The sequence below is a fragment of the Lontra canadensis genome, unplaced genomic scaffold (genome assembly GCF_010015895.1).
Source record: "Lontra canadensis isolate GAN:19392208 unplaced genomic scaffold, GSC_riverotter_1.0 scaffold9, whole genome shotgun sequence".
NCBI lineage: Eukaryota > Metazoa > Chordata > Mammalia > Carnivora > Mustelidae > Lontra > Lontra canadensis.
This window is the reverse complement of record NW_022631003.1, coordinates 31,588,466-31,613,809: the sequence shown is the minus strand read 5'-3', so window position 1 is coordinate 31,613,809 and position 25,344 is coordinate 31,588,466. Positions and strand designations below refer to the sequence as shown.

The window sequence follows — 25,344 nt, the reverse complement described above, 5'->3', positions numbered from 1 at the left end:
GTAAATTCCCTGAGAGCTGATCTCCCATTATTCTTTACTGCGATACTCCTAATATCCAGCCCAGAGCCTGGCATCGAGCAGGCACTCAAAAGATCCATGGAATTGGATGAAGAATCAATGAGAAATTTGGATCCTTTAGTCTCTAACTGGCAAACTATGGATCGTGGGCAACATTCCACTTGCTGGTGAGTTTTGCTTGGACTGCTCAGTGTTTTTAAAAATACCAAATGAACTTTCAACAATTAAAAATTAAGAGAGTTTACATTTTTAAAAAATTTCAGAATTCAGGTTTATTTTGAAATATTGAAAGAAGTGGAAATCTCGGGTCTATAATCTGTATTGGAAAGTTAGCAGATGTGAGTAAAGGCTGCCTGCTTTGGAAGAGGATCACCAGACTGTCCCAGGCTCACCTGCTCCCCCAGTGCTCACTCACGTGCCCAGTCTGACCCTGAAGATGGTCTGGATTTGGCCATGACCTCTTCTGCTAAAGCTCTCTCTGAGACCCATGCTCTATATCACATTCATGTGACTCCTATAAACCCTGCCCTTATATACTCCTCTTATTACTAAATCTGGGGCTATACCCTCAGAGATAACTTAGCCTCAGAAATTACTTTTTTATTATTTCTGCATTATGACATGGGAAGATTATATAGTCAAATACTTAACTGAATTCATTATATACCAGAAGAAAATCTAAGTGAGTGTTTAAGAGATCTCAACGGGGCAGAAGAAACCTATCATTAAAACATTAAGAAGCTATTAATCAGGAAGAAGTAGATATAGCTACTATGACTAAGATTTGTTACTGTTAATTAAAATTCACAAACACAAAATGAACCCTGTCAGAAGAATGGAGAAACACATTTTCAATTCACACATACACACACAAAATAGAAACACTAAATAACATGAAAAGAGGGTCTATTTGGGGGTGTCTGCGTGGTTCAGTCAGTTGAGCAGCTGAGCACTGGTTTCAGTCCAGGTCATGATTTCATGGGTCGTGAGATCAAGCCCCATGTTGGGTTCTGCCTCAGTGGGGAGTCTGCTTGAGATTCTCTCCCTTTGCCCCTTCCCCCACTCTCTCAAAAAAAAAAAAAAAAGTCCATTTTATTGGTAATCCAAAAGGTGTGAATTAAAATGAGATCCCCGGGGCGCCTGGGTGGCTCAGTGGGTTGGAGCCTCTGCCTTTGGCTCAGGTCATGATCCTGAGGTCCTGGGATGGAGCCCTGCATAAGGCTCTCTGCTCAGCAGGGAGCCTGCTTCCTCCCCTCTCTCTGCCTGCCTCTCTGCCTGCTTGTGATCTCTGTCTGTCAAATAAATAAATAAAATCTTAAAAAAAAAAAAAAGTGAGATCACCTTTCAACTATAATTCATTGATTCATTTAACAAATGGTGGTGAAGTGGTCACTATGTTCCACACACTGTAAGTTTGGCAAAGTTTTTTTTTTTAAATGATAGCAATTTTAGGATTGAGTAAGATTAGTACCATCACACATTGTGGAATTTTATGATAACAATTTTATGATATGCATCAAACCATAAAATAGTTACTACCCTGTGACCTAGTAATTAAACTTCTTGGAATTTATCCTAGGAAAGTAATCAGTGTAGCAGACAAAGATTAATGTATAAGGATGCTAATCACAGCATAATTTATAATATCAAAAACATTAGAAACCTAATGTCCAACAATAGGAGTGATTAAATAAATTATGGCACATTCAAATAACAAATGATTATGTAGATGGTAAAATTATGTTTTCAAAGACCTCTTAGTGACATAAGGAAACACTCATGAAAATTTTTAAAAACCGTATTTTAAAAATAATTTCATATAGCCAGTTAAAGTGATCCATCCTTTCTTGCCTTATGAGCCAGGGGTTAGGGTCATTTTTGCTTTCCAAAGTCTTGTTCATTAATACTTTTCTCCATATACATCTTAATTCTGGTAGGTATTGAAATAAAGGTTCCTACATGTTCACTGAAGCCTTATTCACAATAGTCAAGATATGGAAACTAATCCAAGTGTCCATCAAGGGATGATGCATAAAGAAGATGTGGTCTGTATATATAAACACACAATATGGAATATTACTTAGGCATGAGAAAGAAGGAACTCCTGCTGTTTGCAACAACTTGGATGGACCTTGAGCTCCATTACACTAAGTGAAATAAGTCAGAGAAAAAGAAATACCATATGATCTTTTATATGTGGAATCTAAAAATGTGGAAGCCAGAGAAACAGAGAGTAGAATGATGGTTACTAGGGGGCTGAAGGTGGGAGAAATGGGGAGATATTGGTTAAAGGGTATATGCTTCCAGTTAGAAGAGTAACAAATTCTGGGGATCTAAGGTGCAGCATGGTGACTAGAGCAAATATAGTGAATGTTGCCAAGACAGTATATCTTAAATATTCTCAACAAAAAGGAAATAATGATGCGATGGGATGGAGCTAATGGTTGTTAATCATTTTGCAACATATAAATATGTCAAATCAACATATTATACACCTTAAATTTATAAATGTTATGTGTTAATTATATCTCAATAAAGCTAGAGGGGGATAAAGTTTTTCAGATGGAAAAATAGAAATTGCTACATGGGACCAGAAAAACAATATGGTTTAATACATGTTAAGTACATACAAAGTACTGAAGAATGTCCTAGATTGCAGGCAGTGATTATTCTACGGAAAGACAGGAATAAAGAGGAGAAGGAACAGTAAGAAGGCAAAATATAAAAGATGAAGCCCACAGCAGAAAGACAAGGCAGAGATATGGAAGGAGAACATGTGGATGGCAGAAAATAAAAAAGGACCCATAGCTGAATTTTCAGGAAATGTTCTGCATGCACCATAGTAGTAGAACTTAAGAAATTCCCTTTTTGATGTATTTATAGTTTTATGTAGATCAGACAAGACACTTACAAGAAAGAAGCATTATTTGTTTCTTGTAACACCAACCACAGGAAGGGCTAAAAAGGATGTCACGGTAGAAAAAGCAGAACTACCTCACTACCATGAAAAGAATAACAACAAAAATTGAAAGTCTGAGTGCACCAAAATAAACTGTCTGTACAAAAGATGATTATAGTAAAACAAGGAGGAAGCTGAACCTTGGTTTTGGAATTACTGAACTGTGCAAAGGCAGAAACCAATCTGCATGGTCATCAGCATTCAGGGGACAAATAATTCCATACCCACAGTGAAAGCAGCAAAAGCGGGGCTCAACCAAACCCTTGGAGCACTGCTACCTGGCTTCTCCTGAAAGCAAAGCACATGACTCCTCCTCTTCGGTGTGGTTGCTGCTTGGACAACAGATTCATTAAGGTACTGAGCAACCACGGCTGGCCTCCCAAGAAACCAATATAACATGCCAGCCTAGAGACCCCCAAAGGAGTCGCTTGTGGAAAGATGAAAAAAGCACAGTGGGCTCTCTTCTCTGAGTGAAAACTGAATTTCTCTCTCTCTCTCTCTCTCTCACACACACACACAATGGTGGGAGGAGTCACCCAAGAGAATACCTTAAAAAGTAAGGTAACAATGTTCTGTGTCACTCTAAGAAAATAAGCAGACCGTTGCTTAACTCTACACAGTTACATATACTGTTTTATATATTCTGCCACTCCTATCCCGTTTTTGAGTTCCTCAAAGAATGCACACCTACTCTCATTTCCTATTTACTCTTACAACTGAATCACAAGGCTTACGGTGTTCAGCAATTCCGAATTTCCTTCTTCCCTATACCCAGTCTGGCTTGACTCATGCATCTCTGTGTTGTACCATCCCAGCTCTACAAACTACTGCTTTTTCAACGTTTTGGTTTTGCAAAATTAAGAAACCTCTATATAGAGGTTTCTCTCCATTCAAGCCATTGTCCCATCCGTGATTTCATCTCTTTGTTTCAGTAAATGGTATCCTATCACTCCTTTTTTTACTACTGAATTCCTACTCCTTAGACAACTCCACCGTTGTCTTTGAATCTAATCTCTTCTCTCCAAGCACTGTCATAAACTTAAACCCACCAAGATCATCTACCCCTTATGCCATCTGCATTTTTAACTTCATATTTTCACATTTTATATCATTTTCATATTTCCTATCATTATCCTTCATCCTATGACAGCTCTTGCATTCTTTATACTCATTCTCCATTCTTCTCCACACCCTCCATAGCCGGTTTTTAAAATCGGTACTCTCTACTCTTATACTTCGTCTGCTTGAAAATGAACTGACCTAGAAAAGTGTCTTCTTGACCTTGACGTTTGTACTATTCTGCACATTATACGGGTAATCTGAGATGGCATTTCTAAACCTCCGCTTCACGGATGGGGGCGATTGGTTCAAACATCTGCCACTCTTCTGGTTCCAAGGCTGACTTAGCCAGGCTGGTTGTTCATTTCCCACTGCAAGCCTGTCAGGTCAGGACTTGTCTGTGTGGCCGCTCACTCGTGCAAGAGGGGACATTTCTCCAGACACAGTGAGACCAGGTTTCAGTCAAGAAAACATGGGCGGCTGAATTCCCCTACTTCCTTCCTCTAAAAATGTTCACTGCTCACTCTGGCCCACTCTTCCTTGTTGTTTTCCTTCCACAATGCTACCGCTTCTGAAATAGCTCCTTGCCCAGGCACATGCTGGGCCATCACATTTTTCTCTTCCTCCGAGTAGCCCATTTGATTTTCGTTTTCAGCCAGTGACTTTTTTTTCTTTCCACTCACGTTCAATCTTTAGTCATTCCTTGTCTAGAGTGACTCAATTCCTGTCACCTGAATCTCTCTTTCTCTCTAAAATGACAGCTTTGGGATGCCTGGGTGGTTCAGTTGGTTAAGCGTCTGCCTTCGGCTCAGGTCATGATCCCAGGGTCCTGGGATCGAGCTGCATGTCGGGCTCTCTGTTCAGTGGGGAGTCTGCTTTTCCCTCTCCTTCTGACTGCTGCTCCCCCTGCTTGTGTTCTCTCACTCTCTCTCAAATAAACAAATCTTTTAAAAAAAATAAAATTAAAATGACACCTTTTCTACCTCCTAAACCTCTGTGTTCTTCCTTTAACGTGCCCTTCATTCTGGCTTTCAGTTCCTCAATACCTAAAATTCTCTTTTGTCTTTCTAGCTATAACCCATCTACCCTTATCTGTGTCCGGTCTACATATGCATTTTGCTATATAATGAGAGGCTCCAAAATCTTCCCAGTGATCGAACTGTATTTAAAAAATCAGAGCAGGGGCACCTGGGTGGCTCAGTAGGTTAAAGCCTCTGCCTTTGGCTCAGGTCATGATCCCAGGGTCCTGGGATCGAGCCCCACATCGGGTTCTCTGCTCAGCGGGGATCCTGCTTTCCCCCCTCTCTCTCTCTGCCTGCCTATCTGCCTACTTGTGATCTCTGTCTGTCAAATAAATAAATAAAATATTTTTAAAAAAATCAGAGCAGCTTCTTATGTTAATGTATTTTAAAATCCGACTCCTTCCCAGAATCTTTTGTGAGGACTATGCTTGAATTTACATACTTTATACAGCTCTACAGAGAAGGGAAAGAAGTGTCTGAAAAGCAACTTTTTAACACCTTTAAACAGACACAGTGCTGTATATGTCCTTTATATCTCAATAAAACTGGAAAAATTTTTTAAAAGTGAGAATAAATCAATGTACTTTATATGTATCAGTGTTTGTTCAATTAACTGGTAAGCTGTATGGGGAAGAAGGAAGAGAGAGAGGTAGACCATGTGAGAAGATGACTAGAAAGGCAGGTTGGGGAAAATCTACAGAGTTAGGACTGTATCTCATAAAAAAGAGGGAGTTGCTACAGACAGAATCAAATTGGCACTGTACATTTAAAATGTTTAACTTCTAAGCAAATCTGCCTTAGATGATGCAAATTTAAAGCTGATCTTCATGTTAATAAAATGAAATTCCTCAAACAACATCTATCAAGTGCCTGTTTTCATAAAGAACTATAGAATAGAAATGGGTCCTCCAAAGGAATTTTAAAATTTAGCCTCATCCTTGTTAGAAGTCTAGTGGAAACTAGTTAGAGGCTGCCACTTCTGACTTCTGTAGGAAACATGACAACCTCTAACTCAAAGAGGCCAGAAGGCATCTCCAAGTTTTGTCCTGATTTGACGAAATGTACCCCCTTATTTCACACTCTATCTTTTCAGTTGGCCTCTCCTCCTCTCTCCTTGAAGCTTCCATTTGTTGTCATGGTTTGTCTATTTCTCAGGTTCTGACCTGGCATTGTCTCCTGTCTCCTGGCCCAGTAGTTTTTGATGACAAGTATCATTTTCTTATGGATCAACACTTGGCAGAGCTCTGGGAACACAACTGGGCATTCTGAGAACATTTCCCTCTCCTTGGCCCAGAGCAAGGGGGCAGGTACTGTATAAATGATGGGACCAGAACTTGAAAATATAACAAGTCATGACACAAAACACAATTGATAAGATTAGCAATAATATAAGATATAAAATGTGACACCTGATGGGCCAGGATATAGATATTGTGTCCAACATCTTTTGGGGAAACACCATCATCTCCACCCTCATCCTCCCCATGGTCACATTCCAGTCCTTGGTTATAGGCATTCTTCATCACATCCACCTATCAAAAAAAAACCAAATAGGAACAAGGTTTGAAATGCCACAAACAACAAGCATTTTACATTGTTTATGAGGTATAATTAAAAACTGGAACACTTCCTAAGACTTGAAAAGTATAAAAGAACTATAAATGAGAATGACCTTGGAAACCACCTTCATTTAAATGAATATGAAAGTATTTTCCTACAATATTGTCTACTTCCTTGAGAAGTCTTCCTTTGATGTGTGAATGTTGACAATGCCAAAGTTCCCATGAATTAGGAGACTCTGGAACCCTGATAACCATCCATTATATACTCAATGCCCACTGGGTAACAGGGACAAGCGAAGCTGGACATTGTCCACTGCACTGAGGACCCAACAGTGGGTATAACACAGAATGTACCCCCCACTGGGTATAACACAGTATGCATCCTCCTTTAGGAGCTCACTGTCCAGTGAGAGAGTCAGCACATCAAGAGGTGAATGAAAAAGTTCTACAGCAGCACTAAGTGTGAGACACTAAGTGAAAACAGAGCAGGGGCATGAACTCAGGCAAGAGACTGATGGTGAGTCACATGAGATAAAGGTGTAGGCAGAGAAGAGAGCATTTTCAAAGGCTCTTGTACAGTGCTATTGTTGAATGAACACATAACTCATTGCCCCATTCAACCATAAGAGTAGAGAATATCTTGCTTCTCTTAGCCCCCTGCCTTACAGATATAAGACTCTCTATAAATATGTGTTAAATAAAATTACTTCTTACATTTATCTTTATCAGTCCTCCTCAACATCATTCCTTACTCTTAAAGAGAGAGCAAAAGAGTGCCTTCAATACGATCTCCCCATAGTACCAACAGCGGTGCTCCTAAGACTGGGACTTAGTCATGCAACCGCCAAGTGATATGGGTTTGAGAACGTTCACAATGTTTTTAAAACCCAATGCTTTCAAGGCAGAAAAAAAAAAAAAAAAAAAAAGAGAGAGAGAGAGAGACAGAGAGAGAGAGAGACAGAGACCGAGAAAAACCAAGAAACAGACTCTTAACTATAGAGACCAAACTGATGGTTACCAGAAGGGAGGTGGGTAGGGGATGGGGTAAAATAGGTGATGGATGAAGGAGTGCTCTTGTTGTGATATATACCTGGGTGATATATGGAATTGTTGAATTATTATATTGTGCACCTGAGACTAATATAACACTGTATTTTAATTATACTGGAATTAAAATTAAAGAAAAAGAAACTCAGTACTTTTAAAGTATGCTGATATTACTTCCTAATTTCCATGTAACTGAGGAGGAAAATATAACTTCTACAGTAAGAAGACACACTAATGATCTCTGTGGAATCCCCATCAAGTCTTCATATAGTTTCCTTTAGGCCAAGCATGGTGCAACATTTCACTGATAAAAACAAGTTCAAAAGGAATCGGTCTTATTTTTATTGTTCAGAAAGAGGTATAAATAAAACTTTTGAGGAGTACAAACATTTTTTAGACACTTTTCTCCTATATTCCAATACACAAACTAAAGCACACTTTTTTTTTTCTGGCAAAAAAAGAATTTTCACATAGTTTAACAGACTGTGACAATCTGATTAGGAAAAGTGCTTAGAGAAGATAAAACCAATGAAATAAGGACCCAAATCACACAGGTTTTTGCCATGATGGGGCCTCCTGAGTCACCTGCAAAGGTAAGCTGTGATGTGCCATTATGCCCTGGTGAGGCAGTGGAAGCCACTAGAAAAAGCCACCTTTTCCCTGACATGCATACTGCAAATTCATCCCTTTTAGGATGAACATTATTAATACAGTTTCAAAAGTTTTCTTGGGGCGCCTGGGTGACTCAGTGGGTTAAGCCTCTGCCTTCGGCTCAGGTCGTGATCTCGGGGTCCTGGGATCGAGCCCCACATCAGGCTCTCTGCTCAGCAGGGAGCCTGCTTCCCCACCCCCCATCCCCCGCCTGCCTCTCTGCCTACTTGTGTTCTCTCTCTTTCTGTCAAATAAATAAATAAAATATTAATAAAAAAAAAGTTTTCTTACCAGTTCCCTGGGTCTCATGTTAAAAAGAATTCTTTCCGCGTTTTCGCTGTCATGTCTGCTTTCCATAATGGCCAGCAAAAGCTTAGAGGCATTGTTCTAGAGATACAGATTGAGTTAATGTACATGGAAAGCCTATTTCATGGATTAACTATCCCTGTTTGTTTTAATTGATATTACCAGGACTGTTTTTTAAAAAAAACAAACACAACTTTAAACTGCTAAAAGTTTGGCTAATTCACATTTTAATATAGAAGGTTTTACTTCATTGTCAACACAAAATAAAAATAATGAGTCATGAGAGCTGTACTCCAAAGAATATTTTAAATATTGGTGAAAGGCTGTTTTCAAAACAAATCAAAACCTTATATATAATGCTTTAAAATACACTATTTTCCATCACTATTTTCTAAATAGACATTGTCTTGATGCCATTTTAACAAGATGGTAAGGCGAACCAGTATCAATGATGTACTTTACAGAAATGGTATATAATTTAAAGAACTTAGCACAATTGTTTTTTGTGTAAAACATGAATATGTATTAGCGTATCAAAATTTTTAATAAATATGAGCAATAATTACTGAGTATTAATCTATAAAATTTTAAATTCATGAGTTAGAAGTAAAAATAAAAATTTACTGGTAATAATTTACTGGTCTCACTCTTCGGCAGTAATATGCAACATGTTTACCATCTGTGTTATAGAAAAACAATATTTTCTTTTATTTAATAGAGGCTAAAAATAGTCTGTGTTGTCTTTGATGTTTCCAGTTCTTTTATAAGCATATATTCTCAAACATTTAACCTGTAGATACCATTAATACTTCTGATAAAGTTGATTTATAATCCAAAGAATTATACAAAGTCTTATTACACAAAGCACAATATCCTCAACATTTGGAAAGATGTTTCTTTACACTGTATTCAATAGCACTGCCCCAGAATTATGGCAAACTGTGAAATGATAAAAAGTACCTGTGACATATTTCTACGGCGTTTTTGCAATATTTATTTAGATAAAAATCTCAAGAGCCACACACAATCTTTGATAGGAGCACAAGAAAAGTAACGTTTAGTGGCTTTAAGATGTTTCTTAGTGACTCAAAATTAACATCCTGTAGGGTAAAAACTTGAACTGAATCAGCTGTCTGATATATATAGACATTCATCACAAAAATTGTGTTAAGTTTGTACAAATTAACTTTACTGAGTAGCTTAATACCAAATTCTATCCAACTATTTTGTTCTTTTAGGACTGCAGCCGAAAGACTATCTTTAAAACTAATATTAGAAGCAATGATGTCTGGTAATGATGGTAGCAATGTCATAGACCCATCCTGAAAAAAAAAAAATTAGTATTTTGTAAGGGAAGTGCCATTATTTTTTTCTGGTTCATTTTCAATTTTTGCAGATTTGCATCAATCCTAAAATCCATTTTTGTAATGTAGCATCCTATACAAACAACATACTTAAAATAAAAAGGCTCCACGATTAGTGGAGTAATCAGAGTAATCTGAACTGACCCCACAGAATTCAAAGCTCAAACCTTGGCAACACGAACAGTATTCTCTAATGAACCTCACTTAGGAGGCCCAATACATAATAGCTTAAAAATACATCCAATTTTAGAATACCAGTGGCGATACGATTTTTTTCCAACCAATCTTTTTACACTATCTTCAAAGAATAGAAATCTTGTAAATGACCTCAAATCTGAATCAAATTGAAAGTACAAGAGCCTATATACACTAAGAAATCAAATGTGTGCTTCGATGTTAACAGAAGATTTTCCTCCAAAGGAAGCCAGAGACCTTTAAAAAAAAAACCTATTTACAAATTCAAAACTTTGCAGTAACAGGTCAGTCATGAAATGTAAATTAAAAGTTAAAGAACAAGACATATGCATGAAAAAATGCATAAGCCTTCACAGTAAATGAATATGCAGAGTTAAACACACTTAAAATTTTAAATGAAAGTATAAAGATTAAGCAATTAAATTTAAGGATGAATGATACAAAATAAACCTTTATTTAGCATTTTTTAATATGACTTAATCTTTGATGTTACAGAGATTTTATAATTAAAAGCATTCTACCCATGGAAGCCCCCTAAAATCTGGCAATATATATTATTCTGTTTTATAAGGATTGTTCTCATATTGGCCATTACGTACAGAGCTTCATAGATTGTTGGGAAAGGCACACATGCCTTGTTCTTTAGGTAGAAGACCATATTTTAAATATTTCAAGTCAAGTCCATTTACCTGGTATGTTATATATACCTTGATTTAGCCAACGTCACATTTCAAAAACATATACATAAATAGTGGTTAGTAACAAATGAAATTTTAAATAGTCCCTTTTCAAAAAAGCATTTTCATTAAATAGCTAAAAATATCTACATACTCTCAAGTAATACCCCATCATTTAGTTTTTTACATATGTTTGGATTTGTAAATAATCTGTATGCCTACAATTGGTTTTATTTTTTTTAATACTTTGTTTTAAATGGATGAATCACAAGGCGCCTGGGTGGCTCACTCAGTCGGCTAAGCGTCTGACTCTTGGGTTCGGCTCAGGTCATAATCTTAAGGTTGTGGGATCAAGCCCTGTGCCCCACTCTGCACTCAGTAGCAAGTCTGCTTGTGACTCTCTTCTTCTCCCTCAGCCCCTCCCCTTTTCAAATCAATCAATCAATCACTCAGTATTTTTCTCCATTGAATTATACTAATTAAAAATGAGATTTAAGGGGCGCCTGGGTGGCTCAGTGGGTTAAGCCGCTGCCTTCGGCTCAGGTCATGATCTCAGAGTCCTGGGATCGAGCCCCGCATCGGGCTCTCTGCTCAGCAGGGAGCCTGCTTCCTCCTCTCTCTCTGCCTGCCTCTCTGCCTGCTTGTGATCTCTCTCTGTCAAATAAATAAATAAAATCTTAAAAAAAAAAAAAAAAAAAAATGAGATTTAAAGGTAGTCTTTAGGCCAATAAAGGATTTAAAGAGCCAAAGACCAAGGTTTCTATGTGTTCTTTCTTTATGAATTGTGATTAAAGATGAATTTAAGGGGAAATAAACATTTTTCTAGTAACTCAGCTGAAGCTGTCTGTCACATAGGCCAAGGCTGGCTTCACTAATAAAAACATGATGCTCATGGGGAAAACGACACAAATTCAATCGATATAAGGATCACCTTAGTTCTATTCTATGAACAGAAAGACTCAAGGCTTATACATATTGCCAATGAAAACAGTGAAAAAATAAAAATTCACCTTGTCTATGAAAAGAAACATTTGCTTATTAGGAGCCCCCAGCACAATCTTCACATAAAAGGGACATATGTGCATCCCATTACATATCTAATCTACATTTAGAAATAAGATTATAAAAATATCATTTCTATTCTCTCTGGCCATAAATTTACTGATACAAAATTTAATTAAACTGTATTTGCTAGGGGCGCCTGGGTGGTTCAGTTGGTTACGTGCCCAGTTCATGCTTTTGGCTCAGTTCATGACCTCAGGGTCCTGAGATTGAGCCCCCACACAGGCTCCATGCTCAGTGCAGAGTTTACTTAAGATTATCTCTCTGTGTCCCTCTGCACCCCCACCCCCACTCATGCATGTGCACTCTCTCTCTCTCAAAAAAAAAAAAAAAATTTGCTCTGATACTGGATGGACCTATCTTTTTTTTTTTTTTTAAGATTTTATTTATTTACTTGACAGAGAGAGATCACAAGCAGGCAGAGAGGCAGGCAGAGAGAGAGAGGGAAGCAGGCTCCCTGCTGAGCAGAGAGCCCGATGCCGGGCTCGATCCCAGGACCCTGAGATCATGACCCGAGCCGAAGGCAGTGGCTTAACCCACTGAGCCACCCAGGTGCCCCGTGGATGGACCTATCTTTACAGAAAAAGTATATTTAACCATTTTTTTTTACCTCTTTAACACTAAACACAATAATGTGGTCTTTAATAATTCATCTGTATTGAATAACATGCCTTTGAGTTTGGGATTTATTTATATATAGCTTCTTGTGTATATTCTTTGTCTATTCCCATTTAAAGAAAAAGTTGAAGAAATTTTTTAAAATGTCATTTCCTTCCTCAGCTCTGATAAATGGAACTACTGGGAAGTATGTGCCCAGCTAAAGTTAAAGCAGCTTCTCAAAGGGAGTGTAAACACTGCTTATAGTATTTGACCAAAAAACATAATTCTGATGTAAAAGAAAACAAATTTTCAAGAGAAGAGAGCCATGAAACTAAAATGCAACCCTTCTTTTACATGGTCTAATTCATTGTGACTTGCTAGATAGGATTCTGTAGTCTAGATGAATTAAAAATACATGGCCTAATGAATGTTTAATACCTTTTTTCTTCTATAAAATAAAAAGTATAAAATAAAAACAAAGAGAAGTAGTGAAACAAAGTGGCTACTTAAAAGAACTTTCAGTAAAGTACCCTCCAACTGAAATTACCTCAAAGCTTATTGGACGTTTATTGGGGATTTAGTGCACATTGTACTTTCACTCTCCCTTTCTGTCAATTCATTAGCTGAATAGATGATAACACCTGGGTTTTTACAAGAGCTACTGGAGGATTTAGAGTCAATTCTGAATGGAAGTTTTATATAGAAAATGTCACTCCCCTCCCCGCAAATAGTGGATTTACTCTACCTTTAGCTGGAGCACCAGATCCATTCGATATTTACCCAGAGGGTTTATGTCATTTAGAATCAAAGCAATGATGATATCAATCCCATTTGATTCATGAGTAGCAATACATGTCTGGAAAACAAAACGTTTACCAAACAATGTTTTACTTACAACGTTAAAGCACTAGACATCATCTGACATAAAAGAACAGTCACCTTAGTGACTTTAAAAACAGAATTAAGATTTAACTTTGAGATTAAGTCAAGGGTTTAAATTTGACTTATTCTTTCATACCAAATCTTTTAATTGATTAGTATTGATTAAGTGGCTTTGAATGCAGAACACTGAAAGAGACAATGTGTGTAGAGATCTTTTAAAATGAACCATTTTTTATAGAATTTCAAAGAATTTCAAAACTGAAGTTAAATACTCTTTCAGACAACAAATTCTAATACACCCTCCAATAGAAGAGTTAGTGTCTTAAATTCAGAATTTTAAGATCTGATCTCTCCTGGTTAAGAGAATATTCCCCTTTAGGAAAGGAGTGTCCACGTGGTATGTTTGAGGTATGTCAATGTCATTGGCACTGATAGGGCTTATCAGTTTAGCTGCTACTTAATATTGAGTGAGTCGCACATGATGCCACTGCACCTCTGGGGGCAGCAGACAAGGAAGACAGGAGCCTTCTATTGTTTTGGGGACATCTCTCTGGTATGGTGGTGAAGGACAAGTTCTGCAGAGTCCTTCAACCTGAGTGACTTATAGAAGGACCTGACTTGGGGAAAGTTTATAAAACATCCTGAGAGATAAGCAGTATTTTGAAGGCTAGGGTCTATTGTGCTAGGATCCTGAACTTAATTCAATGGATAGAACTTGAGCATCAGAAACCTGTGGGTTGGAATTTGTGGAACCACACATTACGATGCAGTAGCCAGTATCAACGGGTCCAAAATATGGAAACCCAGGTGAGTTAAAAGAGAAAGAGTAAACTCAATGTAATTCTGAAATAACCGTTATCTTTCAGAATGGGCTTCATTTTTCCCCTTTGCACAAAGAATTTTTTACTCCCCTGACACAAAGGAAAGGTGTCTTCCATCCATCTTCCACATTTCCTGAGGTTCTTCTGATTATTAAGATACTTGCTAGGCTTAAAGGGAATCAATTTGCAGATCATTTCTGGAATTTTCTGGTAACCGTCTTTTCTCCCACATATTTTCAGAAGTTGGGGTTCAAATATACTATATTTTTGGAGTATGAGGGATTCATGTTTATTATCATTATTTATTACTATTTTGTCTTTTATTATTAGGTTTTTACTTTTAGAGCTTAGCTTAGTAAATTAATTGCAAAACTCAATTTCATCTTTTTATAAGACCAAAAGTGGGGAATATGTGCTTAATAATATAGATATACATGTTTTTTCCAACAACAAAACCAAGTTTCCAAATTTGTATATTTTTCCTCAACTTTCAACAGTTAAGTTTCTTTGTATCATTACCCTAGGAGACTGAAATATAATCCAGGAAAACCTAGGGCAAAATCTGTTACCTCCTTTACTGGGTAACATGCACATTACGGTGGGTGGGGGGGAAGTATCCTCACAACAAATTCTTTATATCAGTAAATGTTGAGTTTTTATTCTACATACCTAGGCATGCATATGTGTGTACCTGTTTATACATGTGTGTGTGCATATTTCATAATTTACAATAGAAAAGCAGCCTGTTTTTCTTCCCCCCACACTTCTTTTCTATGTTATGCACTGATGTTCGGTCTCAATGGCTTCTTTAAGATTTATATCCAGAGATGTTTACCACTTGAAAACTCTTCCTTCCAGGCCGAATCCATGCTTTCAATGATAGCCCCATAACACTTAAGTGTTTGTGAACAGTCAATTAACAAACTCTCGGGTGACTACCCTCTCTTGACTAGCTCAAGTGTCTTGTCTTCTATGCCCTCAAGTGCCCTATCTTCTATGTCCTCGATGTCCAAGAAAACGGAATCAGGCAAACCTTCTGGAAGAGAGGTGAAATTTTACCCTTGAAAATGTAATGCAGTCAAAAGAGCACTCTATTTAGGCCCAATCAAAAGTCCTGAGTTTTAAGTATGGTTCTACAATATACTGATTCTCTCACTCTGAGGCTGTGGAACATCACTTGATCTCTGGGTCAGAACCTATTAATCCACAAAATGGGAGCAATAAGACCTATTTCGTAATGTTCATAGGTTTACTGCGAGTCTAAAGGAGACTAATATATACGACACACCGCAATGGAGTGGTAGAAGCCAAAGGGAGTGTGTTTCACAAATCCTGAGAAAGAGTCACTAAAGATGAAAACTGAGCAACGGTGAAGAAACACATTTCACTCTTTTTGGTAGGTCTGATTTATATCTGGAACATTTTCATGGGAATTTTCTTTTATGATAAAATTAAATAAAAATAGGGCATAGTATTTACTAGTCTAGAATTCAGTCTTTGTGTGTTTCATGAGAAGAGTAAAAATATCTGGCAAAGCAAGAAAGATCTTTTACACGTAGACAAAGCTTGGCTCCTTCACCAGTTTGATCCTTTTGCTAATTAGTCATGAATACTTCTGCGTGAAGAACTGCTTTCACGGTTACCTGATTTTCATGGCATGGGCCCTGGCAATATTCCGTCAAGCTCTCCAGAGTCTGGTTGACCAGTACTACATTCTTCTCATTGATGTAGAGACCCAACAGGCCCAGGCCACCCGTGGTACTTCCACAGATACAGTCCAAAAACTGAAGGGTTTCACAGACGAGGTTATAATTTGTTTTGTTGTTTTGATTCCTCAAGAAGTTCTGAAAGCAAAAGAAAATATACCTGAGGAGTTAAAAGAAATCACTGTGCTAATTGCTTTCAGCTCTCTCACTATGTGTGTTTTTCTGACTCAAAAATATCCCCAAGGCAATGTGAAATGGAATTGCTCTTTATAAGAAAGTGTTCATATTTATTAAATTTCCCTTAGGTTTAAGAAAAAAGCTTCCAGTTTTTTCCTCAAGAATCTAAATTTATCAGTATAATGTCATTACCTCAAAACTATATGGAGAAGGCAAAAAATAAATAATAGGAAAGGGAGAAGGAAAAAAGAAGCTAGAAGAAGTTCATCAGGGAGAGAAGCAATTTTCAAGTAAATGATCCCTCATAACCAGTTCCACTTCAAACAATAAATGATACAACCATTGCGGAGAGCAATTTAGAAGCCCCTATTAAAATATTCAGTTAACATACAGTTCTGATTCCTAAGTTATTTTATATATATATATATATATATATATATACATATATATATATATACACATATATATGTGTATATATATATAATATATAACATCTCTCTCTATATATAATGCACACACATACACACACATGACTACAAAAAGGTTTACTGCACACTTCTTATAATAGCAAAAACTGGAAACCATATCTACCTATCATAATGTGACCGATTTAACAAATAACAGTATATCCAAACATTAGAATATTGCAAAGCTATAAAAATGAGGTAATTCAGTATGTACTGATATAAACAAAATCTAGTAATAAGGTGTATTACTAAATGGAAAGTAACATCACATAATCTGAGGAACACTACATAATCTGAGTTTTTAAAAAGAATTTACATTTACAGATTAATATGCTTCTATGTGCATAAAAGTCCCTGGAAGGAAGTATAATCTGTTAAGAGTAATTTCTTTGGATGAGTAAATCTAGTGAAAGGTAAGCAGAGAGGGGAAACATTTATTTTTATCTATTACTTATTTTTATTAATTTATTATTTAATTTACTTATTTGAATTTATTTCCACCACTTACTTTTTTTTAGGTTTTTTTAAAAGATTTTATGTATTTATTTGACACAGAGAGAGAGAGAGAGCACAAGCAGGGGGAGTGGAAGAGGGAGAAGCCAGGACTCAATCCCAGGACGCTGGGATCATGACCTGAGCCAAAGGCAGATGCTAAACTGACTGAGCCACCCAGGTGCCCTCAAATTTTTTATTATGGCAAAATACACATAAAATGTACCTTCTCAAACATCTTTAAGTGTACCACTCAGTGGTATTACATAAATTCTTAACGCTGAACTACCATCACCATCATCCAATTATAGAATTCTTCATCTTGTAAAACTAAAACCCTATACCAATTAACAACTCCTCATTCTTTCTTCCCTCTCCCCCTGGCAACCACTACTCTACTTTCTGTCTCTCTCTCATTTTGACTACTCTAAGTATGTCATATAAATAGAATCACACAGTATTTGTCTTTTTGTGACTAACTCATTTCACTTGAGGCATAATGTCTCATGGGTCATCCATGTTGTAGCACATGGCATAATTTCCTTCCTTTGTGAGGCTGAATACTATTCCATTGTATGCATATACCACATTTTGTAGATCCATCTGTCAATGGACACTGGGTTCCTTCTACATAATAGCTATTGTGAATAATTCTATTACCTAGTCTATTAAAACAAAAGTATTTTAAAGATTTCATTTTATTTATTTGAGAGGGAGAGAAGGAGAGCGAACAAGTTGGGGGGAGTAGCAGAGGGGGAAGGGGAGAGAGAGGGGGAAAGAATCTCAAGCAGACTCCCCACTGAGTGTGGAGCCCGATGTGGAGCTCCATTTCACAACCCTGAGATCACCACCCCAGCTAAAACCAAGAGTTGGCTGCTTAACTCAGTCACCCGAGAGCCTCAAAACTATTTTACAGGAGAATTTCCCAAATTGTTTGATCCCACACTCCTATTAGAAAAATATTTCTATCAGATACCATCCACCTATCTCCTACATGGACAGACCACATGGACCAGGATGAGCAGGTAGGTGCATTTCCAGTGTCCTCCTTCCAGAAGTAATACTTCTGGCCTTTGCCTGCCACAGCTCTGTAGCAGCCCTCTCCACATTGTGGTGGGGTAGTCCACAAAACTCATAGTTTCTACCATTCACGAAGTCCTGAGTTTCTCATGTCCTTACAGGATATTTAATTCCATTTGTATTAACCTACCATCTCTTACCAACTCAGAACACCTGCACTCTAGGTTCTCGCTAGAGAACACAGCTTCAAACTCTGCTCTCCCTCATCCTGGATATGTGCTCTTACAGACGATTTCATCTCCCATGTCGTTACGCCATGGTGATGTAAGTAGTGCGCAAGTAATGCAAAAAACAAAAGCCCGAAATTCCTGGGTGCCCCTCAGTCCAGCTGTTTGACAAAGAAAAATGTACCAAAGAAGATGTAAGACTGGGACTATATTCATCTACAAAGGTATCGACCTTTACTGTCCTAAAACATTCGCTTCTATATTAACTGTTTTCTAATAGAGATGTAGAAATAGAGTCTGTATCTCACTCAAGATATATGAATTGAGCTGGAAATGATGAAAGTGCCTGTAGCTATAAAACCATGAAAGGCAGGGGAGCCTGGGTGGCTCAGTTGATCAAACATCTGACTCTTGGTTTCAGCTCAGGTCATGATCTCACGGTCTTGAGATCAAGCCCTGCATTAGGCTCAGCACTTAGCAAGAGTCCTTGAGATTCTCTCTTTCTCCCTCTGCCCCTCCCCCTCTTCTCAAAAATATAAATAAATAAATTAAAAAAAAAAAAACTATGAAAGGGGGGCACCTGGGTGGTTCAGTGGGTTAAGCCTCTACCTTCGGCTCAGGTCATGATCTCAGGGTTCTGGAATAGAGCCCCGTGTTGGGCTCTCTGCTCAGCAGGGAGCCTGCTTCCCCTTCTCTCTCTGCCTGCTGCTCTGCCTACTTGTGATCTCTCTCTCTGTGTGTCAAATAAATAAACTAAATCTTTAAAAAAACAAAAAACAAAAACCCCACAAAACTATGAAAGGTATAGATGAGGCAAATGTGACCTTCCTCAACAAATACCAGAATACTAGGATTCAATGACCCTAACTGAGGCTAAAAAGATGGGAGTTGAGGCTGCAATGGACAATAATACACAAGCCTGATTTTTTTTCACGCATAAAGGAGTTTTCCCCGCATTTTTCTTCACTTAGATGCAAATGTTTCTTCCCAACTCAGAAGAGCACTATCGGTTTTATTATCTCTCCTAAATGACACGTTAGTTTTATTTGAATGTAGTTACCTACAGTCACAGGCTGTCTTCTCAGCTTTTACACAAACTAGAACAAGTACCTGCAGTTCCCGGTTGTGATTCTCACACAGCAGCTGAAGAAACCGCAGTATGGGCTGCATGATGGCGATCGCAGGGCTCATCGTGACTTCCTCTGCAGACTTTTCCTCAGTGTTTCCCGCTTCCGATCCTGCACACATAATGTCTATTTCTGGATCCATTTCCCTTCGGTAGGCACAGTATGCTTTGGATGTCGCTGAAGAAGCTTCTGTTAATTGCCCTTTCATTCCCTCTTTCAAAAGTAATGATGAATCTCTTACTGAAATTAAACAGTACTCTTATTTATTTCTGAAGGAACTTCCTTTTGCTAATTAAAAAACAAGACAACCAGTTCCCAAATTCTCTAACAATTGAATTAAAAATCACTTGACACAAGGTGCAACAATTTCCCCCCAAATAATCTGAAGTAGCAACTAAAATATGAAATTTGCATAGGACATTAAAAAAAGGATGTTAATGCTTTGCCAATTTTAAAAGGGCTTATGTCTTTCTGATAAATATAAAATACCAGAATTCTTGAATACAAGAAGGTGGGGAAAATATGGCAAACTTCAAAACCTTAATGTTTATATGATTTATATTTATTTCGTCAATGACTTTTTTATTACAAATATCAAGAATCTTTCATTAAAGTATGGTGCTATAATTTCTATTCTTCTTTTTTTTTTTTTAAGATTTTATTTATTTATTTGACAGAGAGAGAAATCACAAGTAGGTAGAGAGGTAGGCAGAGAGAGAGAGAGGGGGAAGCAGGCTCCCCGCTGAGCAGAGAGCCTGATGCGGGGCTCGATCCCAGGACCCCGAGACCATGACCTGAGCCAAAGGCAGAGGCTTAATCCACTGAGCCACCCAGACACCCTTGTAATTTCTATTCTTAAAGTTTAGACTTCACTAATGCTCCAAAGTTTTGGGCAACTGGCTCTTTACTGTGAACTCCACAATAAAGCCAACATTTTCATGTTACTAGTTACTTTGCTCTGATAATCCCTTGTTTGAGTTTGGTCCTGCACAGCTGTTTCAAGGTCAATCCTGTGGCCATGATAATTTAAGAATGGAGCTCCACACATGGAACCACAGTTGGGACAGTGAGACCAAGGTAAGTGAGATGACAAAGATCAGTGAGACTTACAAGTTGTGTGCCCTTCTGTTCTCTCTATACCCCCAAGTACTCAAATATTTCTTTACCTCTCATTCGTGGACTAGATGTCATCAATTCATTGTCATCATCCCTTTTTTTGTTACCTAAGTCTATGGTATTAACTGTCACTGTTGATCTTATCTCTTTCTGAGCAGCCTTCATTCGGTCATAGAGAACTTTGAAGAATTTTTCTGACTTTTTTTGTTCGTGCAACTGCTGGTAGAAGGAATACTGTAAGAAAACATATTTTAAGATATTAATACCCAAGGGGAGAAAAAGAGTGCTTGCATGCTTGAAATAAACGTAAACATCATGGATGAAAGCACACATTTAATGTGCTGCCCATTATTATTTCATAAATTAGCAGCTTTTACCAGTCTCCTGTACTATTTAGCATACACTAATAATAGCTTGTATTTGCTTAGCACTTTCCACTAAAATCCAATATATTTTTGTGTTATTTCATTCATCCTTGCTGAATATTTTATTTGAAAAATTTACAAGGGCATTGTAAGAAGTTGATCCAAAGAGTTCTCTGATTTTTTTTACATTACTATAAACTCATGTCTCAATTCAACACATATTTATTGAATGCCTACTATGTGGCAGGCCCTGGCTACTACTAGGGATAGAATAAAAAGGAAAAGCTACCACAATCCCTGCCCTCTGAGTCTGTCACCTAGAGTAGAAAACAGCCATAAATCCAATAAGCTTTCTGTTTTGGTAAATGTGAGTTTACTCAGAGTTACAAAGAGTTATTTTTCTCTTTATCTAAATTACAGTACATTTAATTTAGAATGTGTTACCATGGCAGCCTCACTCACAGGAACCCACTGATAGATATGCACTTTTTCGGTACTTCATTAGCTACACTGCTTTGCATGGGGTCTAGGACAAGCCTGCCATAAAATGTATAAAATGGATTCTGCTCGAAGAGTGAATAATGATATAGAAAGGATTCCACACCAAAATGATGATAAAATATATCACAGTGAGGCAGAAATACTGAACCTTGAAAATACCTGCCTAATCACTGTCTGCTTAGTGACTTATGGATGTGTCCAGAAGAGGTAGGTGATGGGAAAGGTGATACACTCCAGAGAAGATGGAATTTGTACTGGGTGGGGAAACTGTATGTTACTAATATGAAAATCATGGGATAGGCACAATAGATACAATAGAAATAAAGTAAAAAAAAAACTAATGAAGATAATAATTCTAATAACTGTACTGCTTAAAAGACAGTTATATAACCTTGATGAGAGAGTGTGAAGAAAACATGTGAAAAACAATGACTCCCAAATCCAGTACAATGAACCATAATCCAATAAATGTAAACAGACAATTTTGGTGAGTGTGCTTCCTGTACATAGGCTTTGCTAAAAGAATGTCAGGAACCATGACCCATAGGTCCTGGGACTTGCAGATAAGATTCTAATGACATCAGGTCTTGAAATGGATGCCTGTCCTGCAATTTTCAATATGGGTAATGTATGAGTACAGAGCAATTTATGAAGCCTTAGGAGTTGGATTCATACCTACAAGGGGAAGCTCTAAGCAGGAGGCTAGCAACCCCTCAAGAAAGCAGGGCAAAAAGCCACAGTAACCATAGCAACAACAGTGAAACAGTGAAGCTGGTTCTGTTAATTCAAAGGATAAATGTAGCATTTACAGACCTCTCCAGGCCCACAAATTAAGCTGATGCTTATACCCTAATATTTCCAATATAGTCGGGTTAGAAGGTGAGAAAGGAGATTCCAATATATTAATGAGGAAGTTACAGGAACTTTGTGGCTCTATTAAAGCAAAGTTTTATAATTTATTTAGTGCCTTGAAATACATTATCTCATTGGTACTTTCAGTACAACTGTGGGGTAAACAATAAGCATTCTTATTTCCATTTTACAGATCAATATGATAAAGTTTACTAAAGGTAAATGACTTGCCCAACATTACGTAACTAGTAAGTGGTAAAGCTAGGATTTAAATCTAGATTCTCTGAGTCTAAATCCTTAAATTTATTAAAGTAACCTCTTAAGCTCAAAATAACAGGTGACTTACACAGACCCCATCTTTTTAAAATCAGGGCATTACAAAGCTGAACAGTATGACTTTAATAAAGATAAAAAGCATGTTTTATATAAATGTGTATATAATCTCAACAGGCAGCATACGGATTTCTCTTGTGAAAGATATGGTTTTTTATTAGGAAACTGCTTTCACAAGCTTCAGAGTATAAGGGGAAACTCTGAGGTTTTTTCAGGAACCAACAGTGATGGGTCAACAATCTGTGTGACAGAGGAAGGACTTTCCCCCAAGAAGGATGGGGGACCAGAAGAGGGAAGGCAAAGAAGGAAAATGAAGGGAGGAACTGGAGAGATGGTGTAAGCCTAGGGCACCCATGCAGGGTGAATCAGCCAGCGAAATCTCCCAGGCATCAGGAAGTAAAATATTATTTCAGAAAGGAGATGTTTAGAGTGCCTCAGAGCACGGACCCTGGAGCCAGACTGCACGGGTTCGATCCTGAGTCTATCTGTAACTAGCCATGTGAGCTCAGTAAGGAGCTCCGACTGTCTCAGATTCTTCTCTGGTAAGGTGAGTTAACACATGTTACCTCATCAGTTGTTGTGAGAATTAACCAAGTCAGTGCATGGAAAGCACAAAGCACAGTGCCTGGTATTTAGCAGGCATTGCTTTCAATAGCGTCATGAAAAATATAAACTGGCTTAGGTAGCTTGGAGGGTATAAATTAAAGAAGGGAATCAGATTCCTACAGAAGTAGGGCTGTCAAACATTAGTGCCTAAGGGCCCTGTGAGAATGTAACACCCACCCCACCACCTTCCACCCCCTGCCTCCACCCCTCTCTCCACCCCCCTCCCCCCACCCCTGGGGATAGGCAGGAGTCTTGAGGAGGAGTGGGTTTTAGAATGCTCAAGGGCAAGTAATAGGATTCAAGCTGACCTCGGTTAGACCTTCCAGAGACATAGCTGCTATGTGAGTTATATAAAGTGATGTAGAAAACTGACAAACCTAAATAGGGGTGGCTAGTAAATGACATTGTTAGAACCCATCTTTAAACAAGGCTTTCACATACAAAAATAATTTAATGCTATTTCATCAACAAATATTTGCTGAATGGTGATAAAGCACATAGCTAGAAGAACTAGGACATGATCTACTTTGAAAAAGATGAAATTTAGCTAGAGAGGCAAAATGTCATTCAAATAACAAAACAAAGTAGCATAGGCAGAGTGCCAAATGGATATTAAGGAAACAAATGTTATGGGAGCTCAGATAAAGGAGTGGTTGTCAAGGCTCGAGCCAGATGGGGAAGACTTTGTGAAGGGGGTAGAATCTGATTCAAACCATTCATTCATACAGACAACACTCCTAAACATTTATTAGGCCAAACTTGGGGTAAGACACATGGGACACAAAGATGACCAGCATGTGGTTTCAATTATTAAGGATTCATAATTTGCTAGACCAAGCCTGACACATCCATGAAAAGGCACAATCAAGTGGCAGAAATGCCACTGAAGACATCTACAGGATATAGCAGGGGCATGCGGCAACTAGTGGACAATTCTGCCTAGTGGGACATGGGATAGGAAAAGCCTTCCAAGGGAGTTCATGGGTTGGGTCCTCCTAGAGGAGAAAGCAACGTGAGAAATAGCAGGATACATATGAGGAACTAGGAAGAGCTCAGTGTAGCTGGTGCATGGGAGAGAGGACGGAGGGGGGAGGAGGCGGAATAAGGAAGGAAAATATGAAGAGTGAAGAGATGAAATCATGAAAGATCTTATGGACTGTGTTAGGGAGTTTTTGCCTTTATAGGGCAACTGACTGACTTTAAGCAGGAGAATAACATGTGTTTTTGGAGAGGTATCTCTTGGAGGCAGAGTGGAGAATGATTTGGAGAAGTGAAAAAGCAGGATCAGGGATACCTCCCAGAAGATCTAGTGGCCCAGAAAAGATAAGAAGGCTGGGAATGAGGGTTGGCTATGCAGAGGTTGAAAGCAGACTATGGATATAATAGTTGTGAACAAGGCAGAATCACCACAGAATGGCCTTCAATGAGATGCTCAGGAAGGTAGTGAGGGTGAGTTAGCTGAGGTCAAGGTGGGCTTTCAGCTTCCAGCCAGATATCTGGGTGGATGGACCACCAATCACTGAGGGATGCAAAGTAAAAGCAGGAGTGGGTGAATGGAGAACAACAGTGGATTCAGTTTGGGACACACTGAGGTGAAGGTACTAATGGGACATCCCATGAAACGTTCTGGAAGATAGCTGGATGTAGAGTCTAGAAGTGCATCGAGTGAGTGGAGAAAATCATCAGCATTGAATGGAAGTTGAAGATGCGGAAATGAATGACGTCAGGCTGAAGGAACAAGCAAAATAAACAGAGATCCCAAAGAAACGTGAGAGATGTCAGGATTCAAGAGTTTAAATAGATCAAGAGGAGCTTTCACAGAAGGCTAAGAAGAAATGACAGAAGATAAAATGAGAAGAGAATGGTGTCCCAAGAACTAAGTTGAAAATCAGAGAGCGAGACAAACCAAGAGAGACTCTGAACTCCGGGAAATAAACAGGGTTTCACAGGGGAGGGGGTGAGGGATGGGATAGCCAGGTGATGGGTATTAAGGAGGGCACGTGTTATGATGAGCACTGGGTGTTACACACGACTGAAGAATCATTGAACACTACATCAAAAACTAATGGTGTACTATATTTCGGCTAACTGAATATAATAATGATTTTAAAAATGGGAAAAAAAAGAAAA

General features: G+C 38.1%; 1 protein-coding gene across 2 annotated transcripts in view; it reads right to left on the bottom strand.

The window, feature by feature from the left end:
* Positions 1–25,344, bottom strand: part of ITPR2 (inositol 1,4,5-trisphosphate receptor type 2) — a 483,190-nt gene that overhangs the window by 129,012 nt on the left and 328,834 nt on the right. For both annotated transcript variants that reach the window (XM_032855216.1, XM_032855215.1), the window contains exons 40-45: positions 20,608–20,791; positions 19,425–19,681; positions 15,869–16,069; positions 13,268–13,378; positions 8,610–8,705; positions 6,468–6,590 (exon numbers count right to left, since the gene is read on the bottom strand). In XM_032855216.1, the coding sequence (XP_032711107.1) occupies positions 6,468–6,590; positions 8,610–8,705; positions 13,268–13,378; positions 15,869–16,069; positions 19,425–19,681; positions 20,608–20,791 (972 nt within the window). The remainder of the gene's footprint in view (positions 1–6,467; positions 6,591–8,609; positions 8,706–13,267; positions 13,379–15,868; positions 16,070–19,424; positions 19,682–20,607; positions 20,792–25,344) is intronic.